The sequence below is a fragment of the Arvicanthis niloticus genome, chromosome 26, assembly GCF_011762505.2.
Source record: "Arvicanthis niloticus isolate mArvNil1 chromosome 26, mArvNil1.pat.X, whole genome shotgun sequence".
Taxonomy (NCBI): domain Eukaryota; kingdom Metazoa; phylum Chordata; class Mammalia; order Rodentia; family Muridae; genus Arvicanthis; species Arvicanthis niloticus.
The window spans coordinates 26,127,102-26,147,643 of record NC_133434.1 but is presented as its reverse complement, the minus strand read 5'-3'; the positions used below and the strand labels follow the sequence as shown (position 1 = coordinate 26,147,643).

Below are 20,542 nucleotides of genomic sequence, written 5' to 3'. Positions count from 1 at the left end.
ACCAGTACTCACCTTAGGACTTGGGTAGCAAGATAACAGTCCAGTGGTTACAACTCCATCAAGAAGGCAGACAGAAACTTTGTATTGTAAGCGTGAGCTGATTCACTATGCACATCCAGAAAGACCCTTGTGTTCCATGAGGATTCTACTAACTTCCTGCTGCTTTTGGAAAATTTGGAAAGTAGTCCAGAATGGTATTTGATCATCTAAGCCCTAGAAATGAGTGGGGAAATGAAATAAAACCAAGGCCTGCCTTCAGCCTGTCATCTTTCACAAGCCCCACAGGCAGCTCTCCTAGTGCCTGGAGCCCTGAGCATCAGAGTCAGAGCATTTATATTCCCCAGACTTGCTTCCCTAACCTAAGGGAAGCACTTACCCAGTCTAGCTGACTGCTCACATTCACTATAGTACACTCTCTGCCACAAGCCCATCTGAATTCGCCCACCAGGTCTCGATATACTTTCTGAACCTTCCGACCCTACCTTCCCACAGCATCCCACTGGTTACAGCCAAGTGTGAGTAGGTCAGGGCCTCACCAGCTCTTACAGATTCCGTAGAGATAACAAGCTCAGGTTCTGCAATAGGCAGTCTTATGGCTACAAGGTAACCAAACTGTCCTTTTCCCATTTGCATCTTCTCCAGTCCAAAGACCTAAAAGTAGTGGCCTCCAGCAGGGTCACCTTACTGCACTGCTGGTGAGATTTATAAACTCACTCTATAAGCAGGTAATAGGTAATCAGTGCTGTTCCTTGGGATAGCAAGACCCCAGGAGACACTGCTTCAGGAGGCTGAATGCAGTGAGTATAACCCATGTTCTCACACTCTTCTAATTTACCAGGATCAGGGAGCTGGTGGCTTTGAGTTGATATTGTGTCTGTGCCAGCTAAACTGGCCCCTTTTAATACCTTTTGAATTACTGAATTGTCGTCCAATAATGGCATTTTAACAATGAAGTTTCAAAGAAAAAAACCCTAGTTCTTAATTTTTGCCTGAAGAAGTGGGGGGAGAGTTCCAATAATGGCATTGTTATAAATTCAAAAGTGGTAACCATTTGGCTATGTTACAAAATATGTAGATGATAATTATAATAAAAATTAAGTGGAAGCTTTATCAATAAGGTAGGTAGTGGAGCACATTTTTCTCAGCTGGTATCAGAAATGGCATTGTACAGCCATGTGCAGAATTGTCACAATGCAAGTCTTTAAAATTCCTTTTGGATTTAAAGGTATTAACAGGTCCCTATCAACATTCTCCAAAAGTTTTTGATGTCATTTTAGCTATTGAACAAAAATATGTGAACTATTACTTTGTTGATTTTGTTCTTAAAGCACACTGCATTATCATCTGAGAATGTGTTCTTAAAATATTGTTAAAAGTACTTTGAAAACTTGTAAATCCCAGTAATTTATGTTTCTCCTGCCTCTGCTGTTTCACTCTGTCCTTCTGGTTTCAATTTGAACGCCGTCCTGTCTGGGTGTGTACCTGTAACGTTGTGTTCTCCCCCCACCCCACCCCCAGTACAATTTACAGTCCTGACCTTCAGCTTTTTCAGTGTCCCTAATGTTCTCGGGTTTCCTCCCGTACTACGAAGTGGGCTTTGGGTCACCCTGCTCTTTCATATTAGAATTGTCTAATCAAAGTTACTTGAAACAGATCTGATTTTGGCATTTCTTAGTTTATCATTTCAGCCTAGGGAGTGAATTAGGAGAGCTTCCCTGCCAGCCCACTAATTGCATTGCCCTATTAAAGTGTACACAGTTGTAAACCCAGACTGCTGCAAGACAACAGTCTCATTTATCTAAACAGTTCTCCTTTTAGACTCAATGGCACTGATGGAAACCCAGATAAGGAGTAGGGATTGGAGGAAGGATCTTTTAGAGCCTGTACTCGCTGAAGCCATTCCATTCCCTACAGTCAGCCCCCTTCTCTTTCTAGGACTTGTCTACATAAGGAACCCATCTAGCTGCATGCAGTGGCTGCAGTGAGCTAAGTTAGGCAGAGACGGCAGTGGGCAGGGCCGCTGCAGACACTATCTTACTTTGTTAGGAACAGGAGACTGCTTTGAGGACATGAGTGTGCTCCGTGGAAACTGCGTGTCCTAAATCTGTTCCCTAGGCGACGGCTCTCTCCATGCAAGTTGTACCCTTCGTTGTGATTATGATTATTAAATGACCACAAAATCTTTTTTTTTTAATTGAGAAATGATGTTTCTAAAAGTTTGGCTCTTTTCAAACATCACTTACATTGAGCTCTGGTAAGGAACCAAGTGCCTTCCTCTTTCTTCACCTCCTTCAGCATGGTCCCTGGTTCAGACCAACAACAGCTGACTAAGGGGCAAGCCTGGGTTTTGGCAGTTGACTGTCTCTTTCTCTGTTGTAGATGATTGTACAGTCCGGCCGCCACCCAACGGTGCTGCAGAAGCTCTGCCAGCTGCCTTTCCAGTACTTCAGTGACCCAAGGCTCATCAAAGTGCTGTTCCCCTCGCTCATCGCCGCGTGTCACAACAACCATCAGAACAAGCTCATTCTGGAGCAAGAGATGAGCTGTGTTTTACTGGCCACATTCATCCAGGTACCTTCAACCCAAGGCCTTGTTTTTCCTGTTTTATGGGAAAGTCAGGAGACTGAGAAGTAAATGTGAGGGAGCTTTATCTCGCCCTCCACCTGTGTCCATGCTGCAGAATGTTTCTAAAGCCTGAGGTCACATTACTAGAAGCAGGGTGGATGCCAAATGCTTCTGCCTGGAGGATTGCAAGCAAAGAGCGTGTTTGCCATTGATAAAATGAAAACTTGTACCTAGATAAAACTGTTTAACAGGACACCAGGCTCCTTTAATACTTCAATAGGCACATGTGTCTGCTTTTTAGTCTTGCTACAGAGGATAATTGGTGAAGATAAAAATTTGAGTTTATTTGAACATTTTAAAAATAAATATGATGTGCTTAGTACTAAAATTGGAATGATACAGAGATTAGCATGGCCCCTGTGCAAGGATGACACACACATTCGTGAAAGTGTTCCATATTTTTGTAATAAAACTTGAACATGTATAAGTTGAAAATAATAAATATTATTTGCATATGTGTACAAGAGGGGAGATAAAACCTGTTTGTTTTTTTTCTTTTTTCAATCTAAAAGTTTGAAGTACAAACTTGTGTTTAATCCAACAAAATTCTTAGGACTTAAGTCAGAATCAGTGCTGTGGGAAGCGCTGACACTGGCTGTACGTTAGCTCACTGGGCTAGTAGAGTGAAATCAAGGTGACAGCTCCAAACTAGGGTTTTTCATATCTTTATGGATTATTTTATGAAATGTCTGTTTTTTTCCAAATGTTCCACTCTTAAAATTGCTCCCTGCTGCACATACTTCCTGTTCTTTCTAACAGTGAAACAAGAAGCAGAGTTTTGTGTGTGTTGTCGCTGTGCTGGCCAGTGCTCAGATATCTCTGTCAGAGTGTGAGTATGTGCAGCTGCCTGGGAACCACAGAGGAGAGCTGAGGACTTCCGGGCCTTCTTTATCGCATCAGTACTCCTTGTCTCTCTCTATTAGTGACCAGTTAATAGCACAGCTCGGTCAATGAGGTGTAGAAATATTTTCTTTTTAATTTAGTTGTTACATTTGAATCTGGGTCCTATTTTCTGAAAATGCATTCAAGTTATGTATTCGGATCTATAAGCATGATTTCAAACTGGCTCATGATTAAATTAAAAATCTTAATAAACTCAACAGTGTAAAGCTGTCACTTCAGCACAGGGCTCTTCATCTAGTCTCAGAGACCCGCTCTGACATTAAATAAGAATGCACAGAAGGCATTTCAAATCACTCATTCGGTGTTGGGCTCTGCTGTAGACCCTGGAGTGTATCGATGAATAAGACAGATAAAACCCACCCTCATGAAACAACAAAAAGACCAAGTAGCATAACAGCTAGCAGGTAAATGCTATGCAGAAAGACCAAGGCCTGGGATCTAGGGAAGCTTTTTAGAGCTTAAATGGAGAGCTCAACTGAGACAAGTTTCCATGTGTGCCACATCAGTTTCTTAAAAAATACTTTAAAAATATAAGAACTCAGGAGGTTGAGACAGGAGGATGAGACAATGAAGCCATCCTAAACTGTAATGAGACTGTCTCAAAAAACACTATGAATGAGATCCAAATATATGTATGTATGTATGTATGTATGTAGGTAGGTAGGTAGGTATGTATGTATGTATGTATGTATGTAGGTATGTATGTATGTATGTAAGTATGTATGTATGTATGTATGTAGGTAGGTAGGTAGGTAGGTATGTATGTATGTATGTATGTAGGTATGTATGTATGTATGTATGTATGTAGGTATGTATGTATGTATGTATGTAGGTATGTATGTATGTAGGTATGTATGTATGTATGTATGTATGTAGGTATGTATGTATGTATGTATGTATGTAAGTATGTATGTATGTATGTATGTAGGTATGTATGTATGTAGGTATGTATGTATGTATGTATGTATGTATGTAGGTATGTATGTATGTATGTATATACATACATACATACCATTGGGGGTAATATCACAACTATTCCAAATAAACCATATTTAATACAGTTTTGCTAAGTGGTACAGAAATAACTTCATTTTTAATTTGGGTTAGCATTATGATACTAGTGACGTTGAATCATTTTTTTCTATGTAATTGTGCTCAAGAAAATTAGTTTCAGTTTCAACTTATAAATGTGTCATGGTTCATTAATAATCACTAGATAGTAATGTTAAAATGAGATTATGGCCTGACGTTGGTTTCCGAAGATTTATACCTTATATACTACATTTTTTCAATTTCCGTGTAAAAGTAAAGTGAGCAGACTGTAAGGTTTAGATGCACAACACTTTTTTTGTTATTTTTGTTTTTGTTTAGCTTTTTGAGACAGGGCTTCTCTGTGTAGCAGTCCTGGCTATTCTGGATTATAAGGACTCTTATATCCATAGTTTGTAAAACTTGCAGGAATAAAGGCACACACCTATAATTGAAGCACTCACACGTCTGAATAAGGCAAGAGGATCACTCATTTGAGTCCAACCTGGCTTAGAATTACAAAATCATAACCTCCTACACTACCCCCCCAAAAAAAAAACTTTAAAAGAAATCTCTTCTTGGCTTAAAATCGTACATTTGGCTTGGGTTTCAGGCTTTGGGTGTACAGTTGTGGTTGTAGACAGTACTCTGGCCCTGGCAGTGCTCGTGTAGGAGACTTAGTTTCAGCTTTCAAGAGTCTGGCCGCACAGTCTCATTCTCTGCTGCTGTTCTGTGCTCCAGATAATTGGTGGAGCTGTGACACATGATGAGAGGGACCTTGTGCAATTCTGACCAGAACATTAGTCTCAACTCACTTCTCTCTTCTCACACAGGACTTTGCACAGACTCCGGGTCATGTGGATAACCAGTCGTCACATCCCAAAGGTGGGTCCCACTGAGACTAATCCCACGTGTGTGTCAGCTAAGTGAATGGGCTTGCATTCCTTTTTCCAGAACAATTAGAGAATTTCTGTGTCACCTCAAGTATGTGAGGTTCAGATATCAAATACTTGAGGAGTAAAGAAATCAACTGTATCATTCCAATCTACAGAGACTTATAGAAATAAAGAAAACCAGAAACCACCTTTGTGTCCCTATTAAATGCTGACTAATTACTGTCAACAGGGAAGCAGTCATATAACATTACCATTGGCCACACAAATCACCACAAGTGCTTCAGTCCCGAACATGGGTTCTCTGTCCATGTTGAAATAAAAGTGCCATGACAATAGCTAGATCCCTAAATTCAAGCACTTGACTTATTTTAACTGAAAATACACTTTACAGTGAGGAACATTAACATCCCATTAGCAGAGTTCTGGAAGTCAAGAGTCTCTGGCATTTGTTTTGTTGTTGTTGTTGTTGTTTGTTTGTTTGTTTGTTCCTGCTGAGGTGTTCCCCTGGTCAGAGGTAGAGATGTAGAATTTTAAGCTTCTTTTTTAGGATCTTAAATATCTTAAAATAGCCCGCTAATTGAGAAGTACAGTTTGGTCTCTGGCTGTTGCAGCAGAATCTCTGATTAATGAGTCCCACTCTAGATTTTCCCAAGTCCTCATATGGTTGATAGTGATGAGTGTTCTTCAGAATGGGACATTAGTGTCCTGTGTCTATAATCCCAGCACAGGGAGGTAGAGACAGAACCCTTTCAAAGTCACCCTTAGCCATATAGTGAGTTTGAGGCCAACCTGGGCTACATGAGAACCTATCTCATGAAATGAAATATATAATAGTCGTTGTTCTTAGGCCCACCCCTAACCTATAGGATTCTTTATGGCACCCATCAAGAAGCCTTTACTTGGAGACAATTTGGCTGTCATACAAAAAAAAAAATCTACAGTAGGCAGGTGTTGCAAAGTACACAGAAGAAAATACAACAAAACTGTTACAGTATCATTAAAAAAAAATGGGAGGCTTTATTGACTCAGGTACTCAGAAAAGTAAACAGAAAGCTATGGGACTTGTCAGAAATTCAAGTCAGCACCATTGTTGCCTGTAGACTCTGTGTGCAAGTTCAGGTCTGCCCTCACTCAGCCACAGCCTCTGGGTCTTTTTTCTTTTTCTTTTTCTCTTTCTTTTTCTTTTTCTTTTTCTCTTTCTTTTTCTTTTTCTTTTCTTTTTCTTTTTTTAAACTACTATGACATGTGAAGGAAATCAGTCCAGTTTGTTACTATTTCTTACAAAACAAGTGTTTAATTTTTAAGCTTATGAAAATACTTTTGCAAATATTCTAATGTATTTATTTCTAATTAAGCAACAGTATTTTGCCGGTATAACTATGTAGACATTTTTCTTCTGCCCTAAAAAAGATGAGTCACCATTTAAGCCTGTGGAAAGCCAAGTCCAAAAGCTGAAGCTGCCTCCCTTTGCTTGGTTGAGCAAAGCCAGAGGAAGTCTCAGCCTTCTTTCTGGAGATGGGGTGGTGGTCAGGGTGGGGCAGGCACTTTCTTTGCCTTCCTTGCGTATCTATAACAGACTTCACACATAAACCAACAATTGAATAGTTGCTCTCTGCTTGCTTTGCTCTCAGCACTATTAGTGACCGTTCATAACATGCTTACTTAATTAAAGAGAACTGGGGAGAGTTGAAGAGAGGCTCAGCAGTTAAGCTCACCTGCTGTTCTCCCTGAAGACCAGAGTTCGGTTCTCAGCACCCACGTCAGACAGCTTACAACCCCTTGTAACTCCAGTTCTAGGAGATCCATTGCCTCTGGCTCTGTGTGTGTGTGTGTGTGTGTGTGTGTGTGTGTGTGTGTGTGTGTGTGTGTGTGCACATATATATGCATATACATATCCCAATACGCTATAGGCAGAGGCTGGTGGATATCTGCAATTTACAGATATTCCAGCCAGGGCTACACAATGAAACCTGACTCAGAAAAAATACTAATCTTTCTTTTTGTAAAATGACTTCTTACGAAGTGTTCAGCTTACAACTTTTGCATGAGTTCCCCTTTTATTTAGATTAAGTCCTCAATAAAATGCGACCATCATTTTTAGGTTGTTGTTCAGGTAACCTTTCAGATTAGAAAGTAGCTGTGGGCTCCCAGGTTCTTACCACTAAGAGGAGTTTCAGCTTTTATATCCACTGCCCCATGACTACAGCAAGTGTTTGGAGGGCTCAGCAAAGCTGTTAAAGGTCACCTCTGCTCTGCTCTGCTAGATAACTACTAAATGCCAGATTTGAACAGTTTCAAAGTTATGCCTAAGTCCGTGTTTTAAATTAAGTAGATTATTTTGGGAAAAAGACGTCACCATTTAGGCCCAGTTTGCAGCTCAGTGACAGAGCTGGTCCTTGTGTGCAGACCACTGAGCACAGTCCTCAGCACCAGTCAGATAATAAAACAGTCACCGTTGACACACAGATGTGCCTATACATAGCTGTCGCCGTGTTGTGTTCATTGTACCTGTTTTCTTATTCTGGAGCCCGAAAATAAATACTTCATAACATTTTATATATAGGTTAATGTCTGAATATGTTAGAACCACAGACTGAATTGTGGCTAAACTACATGTTTATAACACACTACAGTGCTTTACTTGAAATATATGGTTCCATTTGCACTCTGATATCAAAATAAGTTTAATTTGTAAGCCTTCAGAAGTTACTTTTTAGTCTCTTTTCTGTCTCCCTCAGGAAAATTCGGAAACCTCGGGGACTACCTGGAGCTGGCTAACAGATTTCCTCAGCAGGTCTGGGAAGAAGCCCGGCAATTTTTCTTGAAAAAAGAGAAAAAATAAATGTTTTTTAGCTAATTGTGTATTTGAGTACCTTTGTTAGTGTCTGCCATTGTTCCTCCAGGAACCTCTGGTCTGTATCCTCTCTGCTGCAGATACGTCCCTCTTTGCCTTGTTTATAAAGACTGTACATACTGGACTGTCCTTCCTAATTTTGCAAATTGCGTTTGTTTCATTTATGCACAATATTTTGGAATTTGTTTACTTTCATGCTGTGTAACTTGCAATTGTAATATGGGTAAAATTAGACAAATCTCATTCTTGTAATGAAGTAACACAATTTTCAGTGTTGACTTTTCACATTAAAGCAGTACGAATTTGAGAAAGTGTTAAGAATTTATAAACCCTGTTCTAAGTGTTTCTTCTAAAACTTGGAGTTAAGATCTGTGTAACTAACACTTTCATTAAGCCTTGGGACTGTTTGAAATTACAGCACCTAACCACTGGTGGGGAACTCACGGGCGGAGAGCACTGTGAACTATTAGTGTGCTGAGCTAAATTTAGCCTCTAAAATAATTTTTTTTTTAAATGAGGGAGCATCAAGTATTTTCTTAAATAGTTTACTTGAAACAACACAGAGTAAAAGAAACAATGAGGGTGGCCATGTCTCTGAATAACAAGCCATCCTGTGCACGGAGCTCCTGCAGGGCTGGGCCACAGGGAGCCCTCTTAGCCCACCCAATGCGGAACCCAAGTGACATTGGTAGCAATTACCAACAAAGATCTAGCTGTGGAAAATTGACCCAAAAACCTAAAGATTGTCACAGGAAGCTGAACAACACAATAAATCTTGCCTTTCTTACGGAAAAGCAAACTTACCTAACATTCAGGCACTTTTTTTTTTGAACCTCATGACGCTACAGAGTTTTCTATGTTCAATGTTTTTTTACTGTTTTACAAATCAAAAGAAAATAAAGAGGTCTGATGTAAGCCATGCCAAACACTGCGGGTGCTCCTGCTTAGACCCTATACACCCCATCTCCAGGGAGGGATGTGGGGAAGGACAAATAAAGTTGCAGCTACTGGAGGGAGCGAGTAGAGGGCGGTCCTTGCGGAATGGGGGTGGGAGCATCAAGTATTTATAATGTTTCCTGCGAGACGATTTGCGATGGAATATACCTCTTATCTGCTAGGAAATTTGCCAAAAAAAAAAAAAAAAACATAAATAATAGAGACAACCGTGATTAACCTCCCAGAATTCGCAAATAAGCAGGTAGCCGAAGGGTCCCACTGCCTTCAGTGGGACGTGCCTGCTACAGTCAGCAAGTGCCGGTGGTTTCCACCTGGGGCGGTGGCGCACTACCAACCCAGAATTCGAACCCAACGTGCTTGGACCCCAGGAGCAGCAACATGTGCAACCAAATTTTACACCCGGAGTAACAAAATTATCCCTAAACTCTTCAGAGCCAGTTACTCCCGAAGCCCAAGGGCACGTCAGGACTGCTGCTTCCTAGTGAGTCCTCAGGCGCAGCTGCTCACCCACCCCCTCCCGATCCACCCCTGCCAGACTCTGGCAGTCGCTGCTGCGTCTTAACCTTGGATCGCTTCCACAGGGCCTAGGTCAAGACCTGGCTCTAACCTTAACCTCTGTGTTCTTCAGGCCTTTGCAGCTGTGAAAAACACCTGCATCTTTCCTTGGCTCCTCGACCGGCTCTGGTGGATGTCATTGTCCTCTAGGTCCCCAGTCTTCCCCTTCTCCGCCCCACACTTCATGTACATATCCAACTTCCCAACAGGCAAACTTTTGCCCACCCGAGTCCAGTTGATGAGCCACTCTCCCTCTAGGTGCTGACCTTATGGAGCAAAGGCTGGATCCGCCAAGCATTGCTGCCTGGCTGGGGATTGCGACAGGAGGCACTAAGGCTCCTGCCCCCACATCTGGATCCGAGTGGAGTACTTCCTTGTGCCCTTTCTTCTCCCATCACTACTCTCAACCTAGCTCTATTTATCTGTATTTTCCATGCACAGACTTCATCAACAAGGTGCTAGCCTGTAATTGGTCACACAATCCTCATTATAGCACAGAATCTCAGCATTTTAAAGAAAGTTTACTTTTACATCAATCAGACCCACAGTTAAAAGCCTCTAATCTGCCCATGCATCAGCTTAATAAACTCCGAATTTCCTGCTTTTATCGCAGCTCCGTTGGGAACTTATTTCTCTGCAAAAACTTAATCGTCCATTGTTTTTTCCCTCCAGCAGACTTCTATTCAGCTAATTCGTTCTCATAGTCTCTCTCCTCTCTCCTCTCTCTCTCTCTCTCTCTCTCTCTCTCTCTCTCTCTCTCTCTCTCTCTCTCTCTCTCTCTCTCTCTCTCTCTGTATACACAGCTAACTGCAGGGCAGTGTAAGCCCACCCCTAGGCAAAAGTGGCAGAGTCTGGCATTTGGTATTTGGGGAGGGCAGTCTTAGAACAATGGTTCATTTAGACCCGGTCTTCCCAGCTCTGACAAGGTTGAGCTTTAACCTACTCCGTACTCAAAACTGAAAGGCCGATTTCTGTCCCGCACTCATCTAATATTAAAATTCAATGGGAATACTGCCTCAAGGACTCTGAATTTCCCAGAATTATGCAGCCTTACAATGTGTACTAAATTGTGCGGCCAAAAATTTGTCTGTTTCTGGGATCCTTTTCCTGCCTCAATTCCACAGAGCTAAGCAAATAATTAGTTAAGTCTTCTGAGGAAATCGCACTCTGAAGTGAATCATGCTAAGTAATTCCATTTTTCCACCCATAGCCCCTTTCCTTGAACTAAGATTTTCCTACAGATCTGGATGTCTCCTGTTCAACATTAGCGTAAAGTACAAAAGTTGTAATTGTCACAGGTAATTTAATTTACTAGGAAATCCCTACTTCATTACAAAAGATGTTTAAAGATGACCTGGGAGCCAGTAAAATTGATATTTATTAATGTAACTAACTGTAGATCTGATACCTTGCCAAGGACATTACAAGCCTTTCCTCCTGGGAACTTGAGAGCACCACACACTCCTCTGGGTAGGCAGTGGGAGAAAGAGCTTGTAATCGCTCACACATCTCTGCACCACGACCACCTTACTTGGGTAATTCCCTCAAAATAATAAAAGGCACACCAAGGTGTCCAGTGGAAATGGGTTGTTGGTTGGCATAAGCTGTAAATAATGAGGTGAAAGATCATATTAACTAGGCGGGTAGATATTTGTAAAATACTGCACCCTGTCCAAAGCAAAAATTCAGAGCTAATAATGAAACTCCTTAAGGACCTGTTCCTTTTTAATAGAAAGTAAAAAAACAATATTCTGATAGGCAAGTTTCCAAAAGTAAGATTTATTATAGTTTCGTTTCCTATCCAATAGCCAACTAGATGCAAAACAGAGAAATCTGTATTTCTGCTTGGAAGGGGATGGTCTAAGTTAACGGAATGACGCCTCAAAGAACCAGCTTTAAGAGGTAAACCTGGCCCTAATTAACTCTGTGTGTGTATATAATATAGATATACAGTATATATATGTGTGTATATGTACATTTGCAGACCATTTCCTAAATCCCCAAGAAAGAGAATGTTCCCTTTTTTAAAGTGCTAGCATCACCTTGACTTTTGGGAAGTAAACTATAAATATGGTTCAGTTTTCCCACCTGTTATCATTTTCTTTAATTGCCAGGAACCGTTCCATCCTTAACTGGGGCTGTGGGGTGGATGGGTGTGAAACTGCTGGACAGCCCAAGCAACTGCTTCTAATAGAGGGTTTCTACTCCTCTAGCCCAGACTGCCGCTTTGGGCACATTTGTCATTCGTCGCTACCGCTACCGATAAGCTAGAGTGGTAACCGTCCCCCGCTCCAGGAGAGCACTACACTCCTTCAAAAAAAACAAAACCTGGACATAAAGGGGACGACCTGTTGGCCATTTAACTGTGGAAGCAAGAAAATAGAAACGTCAGATTGTTGCAGGATGGTGGTTTGGCTGGTAGCTGGCAGCTTTCTGAACCAGCCAAGGGAGGGCAGAATGCTGGCTCTGGGAAACAACTGTCCCAGACTGCCAAAGGGTTAAATATTTGTAGAGGGTAAAACCTGAGCCTGCCGGGATTTTTTTTCTCTGCTTGCCCGGGGGCCTGCTGCAGATTCTGTATCTCTTGGTTATTTCCTGCGATCACTAAAGCCAGTTTTCAAGAAAACAAGTCGCAGGGGTTTGAAATGTCACACCAAGTGACCTGGGCACGACATATCCAGGGGCCATCCCCCGCCCCCTCCATTTCGGGCCTGGAAAGAAAATAAACCAAGGACACGCCAGACTGGTTCTGGGTGGACTTATTTTCTCCTGCAGCCGCGATCCTAGCGGGGGCTTGTTGTGGCTCCTTCAGTGTATCGCTTGCAGGTGATGCCAAACGTAGATAAGGAGCCGCCCCGGCCTTCTCCTCTGTCTAGACGGGGGAATTAATAAATGCAGCGAGATTGATCACGTCGCGCATCCACTCTAGGGACAACACAGAGGAAGCGCCGCAGAGCCCGGGGACGCAGGGTGGGCTTCGCTCCCTAAACCAGTCACCCCACAATCCGGCACTAGTCTCCAAGCGTCCTCGCCTCCGGCAAGGAGCGCTCCGGCTTCCGGAAACGCCTCGCAGTTCACACTGCACCGGAACCGCCCTGCCCCGCCCCGTCGGCACCCAATAAGTGTCGGGCCCGCCCCGTAGACGCCCAATCTCCGTCGGGCACGCTTTCGGCGCCCAATCAGGGTCTGGCCCGCCCGTCGGGCGCCGACTGAGCCGCAGCACGAGGGCGGGTGGAGCCGGTGAAGCTGCAACGAGGCCCACTCGCGAAGTGGCGTTCGTCTGGCTCCCGTGGCGCCAACAGCACAGAGTCGCGGCATGGCATCGGGTTGTTTTTTATTAAGATCAAAATATTCGTCCCACTATTCGCCTCACAATAAATAACAATAACTTACTTTTGTTCGGCAAAGGCTCTCACTGTCCTCCGTCGACTGATAATTTAAAACACTTTTTAAAAGACAGTCTGGTTTCTACTCTGTCCGGCAGTCATGCGCTCTGGGGGTTATGTCTGTTTCTTGGAATTGTCCCGTCCTCGCTGCCAGGTCCAGAGCAAAGCCTCGGGTCAGCGCAGGCGAGTTCGGAGCAGGCGTCCTCGCCGGGTAGGGCCCTGTAGGACCCCACCAGATGGCGAGTGGGGCGCAGAGAGACAGAGTGGCAGTTCCCCACGCAGCGAGGGAGAGGCAAGGGCGGAGCTAACCCAGAACGTCCCAAGTTCTAGTTATGAGAAAAAACAGAAAAGTCCTTGGAACAGGAGTCTCCAGTCTCCGCGGGGCAGGCTGTGTCCCCGTGCTTCTGGCCGTCGCGTTGCTGTCGCGTGCCTCTGCCCGCTCGCGTTAAATAACAACAATAATTACAAGGGCCGGAGATTTTTCGGAGCTGGAATGGCCTGAGCATGGGTGAGTCTCATGCAGGGAGCATGCGAGGTCCGCGGGCTGGCAGGGAGGGGTCCTCGCTCACGTCTCCACCGGACTAGGTACCATACTGTTGGGGGTGTCCGGGAGCTGCGAGGACAGAGAGGTCACATCGCTACCGGAGGAGTTGCCTAGGGAGCCTGACTCAGAGAAGGAGACCTGGGAGGGCAGACACACCAGAGGGGGGGAAAAAAAACAAGTGAACACACGCTTAAGCTAGGTCAACCGCTCAGAGACCTGGAGTGTCCCCTGCAGACAAGCCGTCACCTGAGTAAACCCTGAAGAGAGGGATGCCAGGTCCCCACCCGCACAGGGGGATTGGGACCCGGTGAGAGACACATTAAAATCGGGTTAGTGTCAGCAGCGAGGCTGAGGGTCCAGAAGGCTTTCTCATTACCAAATCTGTCCCCCAAGACGCTGGTCCTATGCGAGCGAAGTCCCCTCCACCCTACTCCCACTGTGCAGTTTTCACAGGGCCTCACCAGCTGTTGAAAGGCGGGTTGGTCCAGGTCGCTCTGGAGTGCGAACTCGCTGAGTGCTTTCCAGGGCGGCTGGTACGTCTGCACCTCGACTGCACTGCCCTGCACCGCGTTCTCATGGCGGATGGGGCTGCCCGCCACCAGAGGCGTCCCAGTCAGTCCCTGAAGGCTCTGAGGAGCAAGCAGACATACAGCACGAGACATTAGAGATAGGTCAGCTTTTGCACCACTTTTGAGCATAGAGCCCCAGGCTCTGGAGAGCGATTTGGGAATTAAACTGTTTTGAGGAGATGCACTCCACTGCACACAACGAATCCCCATTCGGCAGTGGAGACACCCCAGGGCCCACAAACGTGCTACCCGTTCACTCCTGTAAGAGTCAAATACCAGGCCAGGGAAATGGAAGTCCTTTTATGCCCTTCCCTAGCCAGGTATGTGAAAAGAAACAAAACAAACAAACAAACAAACAAACAAAAACTCAGATCGAGCCCTACCCCCCCCCCACACACACACATACACACAGAGCCCAAGAAAAAGTACAACCCCACAGTCCCAGCCACACCACAGGGTCATCTCTAAGCCGAGGGCCCCTCAACTCTGGGCTATCACTGGCATAAGGTACCACCAAACTTGAACGCCAAGGTCAGCCTTTCTCCTAAGGTGCGGGTGCCAAGGTACGTCGGGAGTTCCAGCTCCGCCTAGTTCTCCCCAGAAAGGCCTTGGAAAGCCGTGGCGGCTACCACCCGCCTTCCCGCCGCCACCAGCACCTCACCGCCTTGTCGTTGTGTTGCTGCTGCTGTAGCTGCTTCATAAGGATGGACTTCTTCTTGTCCTTGCAACGCTTGTTCTGAAACCACACGCGGATGACCCGCGGGCTCAAGCCGGTCATCTCTACCAGCTGCTCCTTCATGAGCGCGTCGGGCCGCGGGTTGGCGGCGTAGCATGTCCGCAGGGTGTGCAGTTGCTTCTCGTTGAGCACAGTCCGCACCCGGGTTGTCTTCTCCGCCTGCTTGTGCACGTGCGTGCGCAGTGAGGGTTGTCGTCCGGACCCAGCGTCTGCAGGGGCCGAGAGACAGGAGGTCGGATGGGCTGCCAGCCGCCATTCTCCCCAAGATTTCGTTTCCCTGATATTCCGTTCGTTTGGCTATTGTTCATCTCCCTCTCCATCCGCTCCCCTTACCCAGAAGGAGAATGCTTTTTGTTTTGTCCTTATCTCCCTAGCCCAATTGCCTTGCAGCGAATCTCCCGAGTCCTGTAGGATTCTGGAGTTCTGTTCTAGGTCGCTGCGGTACTAGTACACCCTAGGAAAACCCAACTGCATCCAGCTGGACAAGCAAAGCCCTCTGGAAGAAGGTGGAGTTTTTAGAGGAAGAGGTGGAAGTCGAACTGCGACTCCGGCGGGGAAAAGAAAGGGACAGGGACCCAGGTCACCGGCATAACTCCTATACTGGGAGACTCTCTGTCTGCTCTGAACGGGTAAGGGGTCGGCTAGGCTGGTCTCGCCCTTAGGAACACTCTGAGACTGGGAAGATTCCGACGTGGGGCAGCAGAGGTCTTCTGGGCACAGAATGGCTCCTTCCTGGCTCCCTGCCTTGGGGCTTCGGTCTGTGACTCTCTTCATGGCTCTGGGTTCCCTCAGCCCAATGACTGCTGCCTTTCACACCCACCTCAAACAGCCTCAAGCCGACATTTCAAAACAAAGGGGAGTCCCTGGGCGAATTCAGATTGGGTTCACGCGACAGCAACTCCATTCTGTTTTACTTCCAACCTGGTCTACACACCCACTGGATATTAGATGCATTGTTTACATTAATGTCCCTTCTAGACATTTCTAGGTCTGGGTAAAGATTTACAAACAGCCCACCCAGACCAATTTCCTCCTACAGTGTGGAAATGGAGTTACAGAGAGGAAGGAGTCCCTGGTGCCGCCCAGCACAAGGAGGCCCGGTGGTCTAGTCCGGTCTGGGTAGCAGACGCGTTGGCTTCCTGGAACTAGGGTCTCTGTGGCACCCTCTCCACCTGCTTCTTGTCAACACGTATTTCCCAGTCTGGACAACTCCTGGCCAGGGCACCTATCATCCTAGGAAGATTTTACTCAATAAACTCCCTGAACCTTTATGCTAGCTAGACATCAAAACAAGAACACAGGCCCCTCTTCTGCACCGCTGACCTTCTTCCGTAGGCTCCCGGTGGGATACCTTTTCTCCCTGACGGTAACCTGTTCATCACAGGAGTTCTAAAACACAGCCCAGACAGGCAGCACCTAGGATTCCGGGTCCTCCACTCTCTGGATCCTAGCCTGTGTCCTACATGATCCGCGCCACGGAGAAACACAACTCCCGAGGCTCACACGCTCACATACATACAATTTTCCCCGGCACACGCAGACACATAGCAGGGTTCCCAGCGCAAGCGGCCTTTCACACCGGCTTCCCGTCCGAAGCTCGGCGGTCGGCTACCCAGTCGCACATCTCACAGACCCAGCGCTTCGGGCCGGGAGAGCGGCTTACCTGGCAGATGCAGGCCGCGGGCGCCGGAGAGCGGGCCGGGGCTGCGCGGACTGCCGGCCGCAGCACGCTCCAGCAGGAGGCCGTGGTCGGCTCGGCAGAGCAGCTCGTGCTCCCGCAGCGAGAACTCGTCTCCAGGGAGCAGCTGGCGGCTGCACACGGAGCATCGGAAGCACTCGATGTGGTACACGCTGTCCCGCGCCCGCATCACCAGGTCACTGCTGCTGAAGCCCACCTGGCACTGGGCACACTTGATGCCGAACAGCCTGCGGGCCCGGGCACGGCGGGCGTCAGCGCAGGGACTCGAGCCCAGGACGCGCAGCCGTGTCCCTCCAGCCCAAGGGGGCCGAACCCCGGGTCCAGCCGGCTCACCTGACGTAGTCCCGCTTGCAGTAGGTTTTCCCGTCTCTCACGAAGCACGTGCACGTCTCGTCCAGGTACTGGCTGCACTCCGCACACTTGAGGCAGGCGGCGTGCCACTCGAGGTCGGGCGACACCCGAAGGATAAACTGGTCGTGGATCTGACTCCCGCAGCCCACGCACATGGCCGTCCCGGGCTTCTCTGTCAGGAAAGGGCGCAGGTCCCGCATCAGGCCCGGCTGCCGGACCCCGGCCGGCCTTGGCCGCTGCAGCCCCATCCCAACCCGCCCTCCCTTGCTCTCCCGCTCTTAGAAGTGCGACCACAAGGGAACCATAAGCTTTCGAATGATTCAGAAAATAGGAAACGAAAACAACACGATCTCCTGACATTTCCGTTAACTCCGTCTTTGAACACGGGTGTGTAGCATCGGTTCAGCTAGAGACAGAACTAACGGGAGGCAGGCGACAGCACGGTGACACCGGGGAGCCCCGGACGCCTCCGTCTCCACACTGTCGGCCAAGCCCGGATTTCCGCCCGCTCCTGCTCACAACGACTCCCTCCTATTTCAACACCGACACCGCAGCATTCAACCCTGTCCCTTCTTCAGCTTCTTCGACAGTTCTTAAACACCTCAGATCAAGCGACTGAAACCTCTCTATCTTCGAAAGACAGAAAGGAAACCCATCTCCCTAAGTCAGACCTAATCGTCCTAGCAGAACAGAGAAAGAATTCACAGCTTGGGATCATCCCAGTCAACTTGGGAAATAATGTCTAATTATAAAATAAAATAGTAGAATTCCAACTAATAAATACTGTTACAGGCGAAATGCACTGCTTGTTTGTTTGTTTGTTTTTCATTCTCCCAAGTATTTTGTCAAATAAAAGCCACTTGTAGAATCCGCTAAACATTCTTCTGCATTGGAAACGTTGCATATCAAACACACATACACACCCACACACACAGAAAGACTTACTCTTGGAATGATCCCCCATAGCACCCAGAAAAGGATAATGAAAAATAATATCCACCATGCAGAGAGAGATGTGAGCAAAGCGTGCGGCCGGGGGCAGAAGGACCAGGGTCGCGCGCCCAGCCTCTGCTCTTTGCTAACTAACTCCTGCCCCGCGGAGTTGAAGGGACGATTCCGCACCGGCCCGCACGCAGCATGACGTCAGCACGCTCTCGCCCGGGGCCCGAGCTGGAGGCGGGACCTGTAGCGTCACCCAGCTCTCCCACCGCCCTGGGGCTTGCTAGGGAGATGCTGGGGACCCAGAGGGTGGGCTGGGGTAGAGACGGAGGCGCCGGGAGATTGGCTGGGAGGAAGTGGGAAAGCTCTGATTGGCTCGGAGTGAACAATGGAGCGCAGCCCCCTCCCCCGAAACCTTCCAGGATCCTCTCTGCAGCCCCGGGTCCCGCAATCCCTTGGAAGCCGCATCTCCACCCAGCCGGCTCTGCCGCAGCGCCGCGCTTCCTTCGGACTTGTAGGGCGGTTTCCCCAGTCGCTTCCAAACAGGGCAATAGACTCCTGGGGATAGATGGGAGTCCTCTCTCCCTTAAAAGTGTTTTTCTTTTATAATTTTTAAATTAAAAATTCCTCCTGGGGACGACAGACCTGAGGGAGAAAAGAGGATCCGCTGTGTCGCGACCGTCACTGGTCCAGCCGGTCACCTTTCTCCCTTGTGGGCCTGAGCCTTTGTTCGGCGGGGTCCAAGTTAGGGAGAACGGGTAGGAAATGACCACCTGGGTTTGGATAAACTGTGCGGACTTCCCACCCGCGCCGCCTGTAGAAATCTCGATGTTGCAGGTGGGTAAGCCGAAAGGAATCCAGAGACTCGCGGGCCACGGTCCTCCCACCCACCCCGGCCTAGGCACTCTTCCTCCCGTCTCTTTTCCGCTCGTTTGGTTAAGTTGATGCGGGCTCTCACCCTCTCCTTTCTCCTCTTGGCTGCGTAGATCCTAAGAACAGTGCTGAGATGTGTTACTCTTCCAGAGTAAAGATTTTTACGAACTCTCTGAATTTGGATTACACAAATCAATTACAACACGAATAACCAGAAACAAATGTGGGGCGCGGGGTAATTTACTTCCCGGTGGGTTTTTAATCCTTGAAAAATCTGCGAGTTCTAAGACCTGGGTTTTTTTGTTTGTTTGTTTGTTTGTTTTTTAACAAAAATCGCTATGAGTTTTGTTTCAAAGGGTTGAAAGACAAATCGATGAGGTACAAACAGCGTTTATCCAACGACGGTCTGTTAGCCCCTCGCTCCCATTTTGAACAGACACCAAGAACTTAATGCCTCTCTAGGTGGGGTGCGGGTGGGCTTCTGGGATAGTGTCTCTACCAACTCCTATGACCGGACTTGGATCCCACAGGCCTCTCAGCCACAGAGCTAATTCGGTCGTGGCGGTCCAACTGCTAAAATCCTGTTGGGCTGGGACGTGGTTGCAGTCCTGAGCATCAGGACAGGCTCTGCAGAAAGTCGGGGTTAGAAAGGCCCTAGCGATTCAAAAATCGCTGCTCGGAGATGCTTCAGCGCTGGAAATAGTCTAGCACCTCACTCCGCAGCCGGGTTCCTGTGGCCTTTGATCCTGCCTCCACCTTTGGAGCGTTAGTGCTCTCTGAACCCAGAGTTTTGTCACAACCTACAACCCCTTTGACAACAGGCTGACCCCTCCCCATCTTTCTTACTAGCGCTCCAGCAGCTCTGACTCTGGGGGAGGGTTAAGTTTGCAGGAACGTGTCTGTGCTAGTAAACCACAAACCATGAGGAAAGTAAGGGACCCTACATCTGCGCTGGCCTCTGTGACTTCGGGTGTTTCATTTCTTCTCCTTCCCTCACTTTTCCTTATCTGTAAAATGGATTGTACTTAGAATAGCTGTCTCTGCTTTGTAAAACTTAAACTAATCACAGGAAAAGCCTTAGAATCATACCTGCCTCATAGTTCGCGTTCAGTGAGTGGTATCTATAGTAACCGTAGTGGTTCTCTCTATTGGGACCCTATACTCCTAAGGGTGCCTTTCCTGGAAAGGTGTCTGTATGGGCCTTGCAGGAAGTGAGATCTAAGCACATCTCTGCCTGTTGGGCATTGATTATTTGTGAATGTGCCTGCTCTGCATGCCTTCCTTAGGTGTGGACTTAGTTTATTGTCAGTGGGTGGGCTCTGTACTGTGCCTGCTCCTGGCACCCGGCGATACTTGTCACCTCACCCTCCACCCCAAGGCAATTTGGGGCCACGTCTGGCTTCCATTACCCCTAAAATCCCACAACCCCCCTAGGTACTGGCCGGCTATCTCCGCAGGAGTCCTAGCCTCAACCTTTAACCCTCCCCTGCCTAGAGAAAGTCTCCCCTCCTAACCAGAAACCAACCAAGTCTCTTGAGACTATGCTAAGAGTGGGGGAGGGGCACTCACCTTCTCCATTTCTCTGCAGCTGTAAAACCATTTTCCAGGTCCCTGAGCGTGGGTCTC

At 47.1% G+C, this 20,542-nt stretch overlaps 2 protein-coding genes and 1 non-coding gene across 9 annotated transcripts in view; 2 read left to right on the top strand and 1 right to left on the bottom strand.

Annotated features, from left to right (window-relative positions):
- Scaper (S-phase cyclin A associated protein in the ER) overlaps positions 1–9,227 on the top strand; it is a 325,065-nt gene extending 315,838 nt beyond the window's left edge. For all 7 annotated transcript variants that reach the window (XM_076925321.1, XM_076925318.1, XM_076925323.1 and 4 more), the window contains 3 exons: positions 2,380–2,571; positions 5,391–5,442; positions 8,192–9,227. In XM_076925321.1, the coding sequence (XP_076781436.1) occupies positions 2,380–2,571; positions 5,391–5,442; positions 8,192–8,295 (348 nt within the window). In that variant the 3' untranslated portion in view covers positions 8,296–9,227. The remainder of the gene's footprint in view (positions 1–2,379; positions 2,572–5,390; positions 5,443–8,191) is intronic.
- On the top strand, positions 2,926–3,028 carry LOC143439476 (U6 spliceosomal RNA). Its single transcript, XR_013107698.1, has one exon. It is a non-coding gene; the product is annotated as a U6 spliceosomal RNA (small nuclear RNA).
- A 3,909-nt stretch (positions 9,228–13,136) lies between the features above and the next one.
- Positions 13,137–18,303, bottom strand: Isl2 (ISL LIM homeobox 2). The gene is made up of 6 exons (XM_076925326.1): positions 18,050–18,303; positions 17,087–17,276; positions 16,718–16,980; positions 14,980–15,263; positions 14,211–14,378; positions 13,137–13,887 (listed from the first exon to the last, which is right to left on the bottom strand). The coding sequence occupies exons 1-6, from the start codon at positions 18,105–18,107 to the stop codon at positions 13,771–13,773; spliced, it is 1,080 nt and encodes a 359-aa protein (XP_076781441.1). The 5' UTR covers positions 18,108–18,303; the 3' UTR covers positions 13,137–13,770.
- Between the last annotated feature and the right edge of the window lie 2,239 nt (positions 18,304–20,542).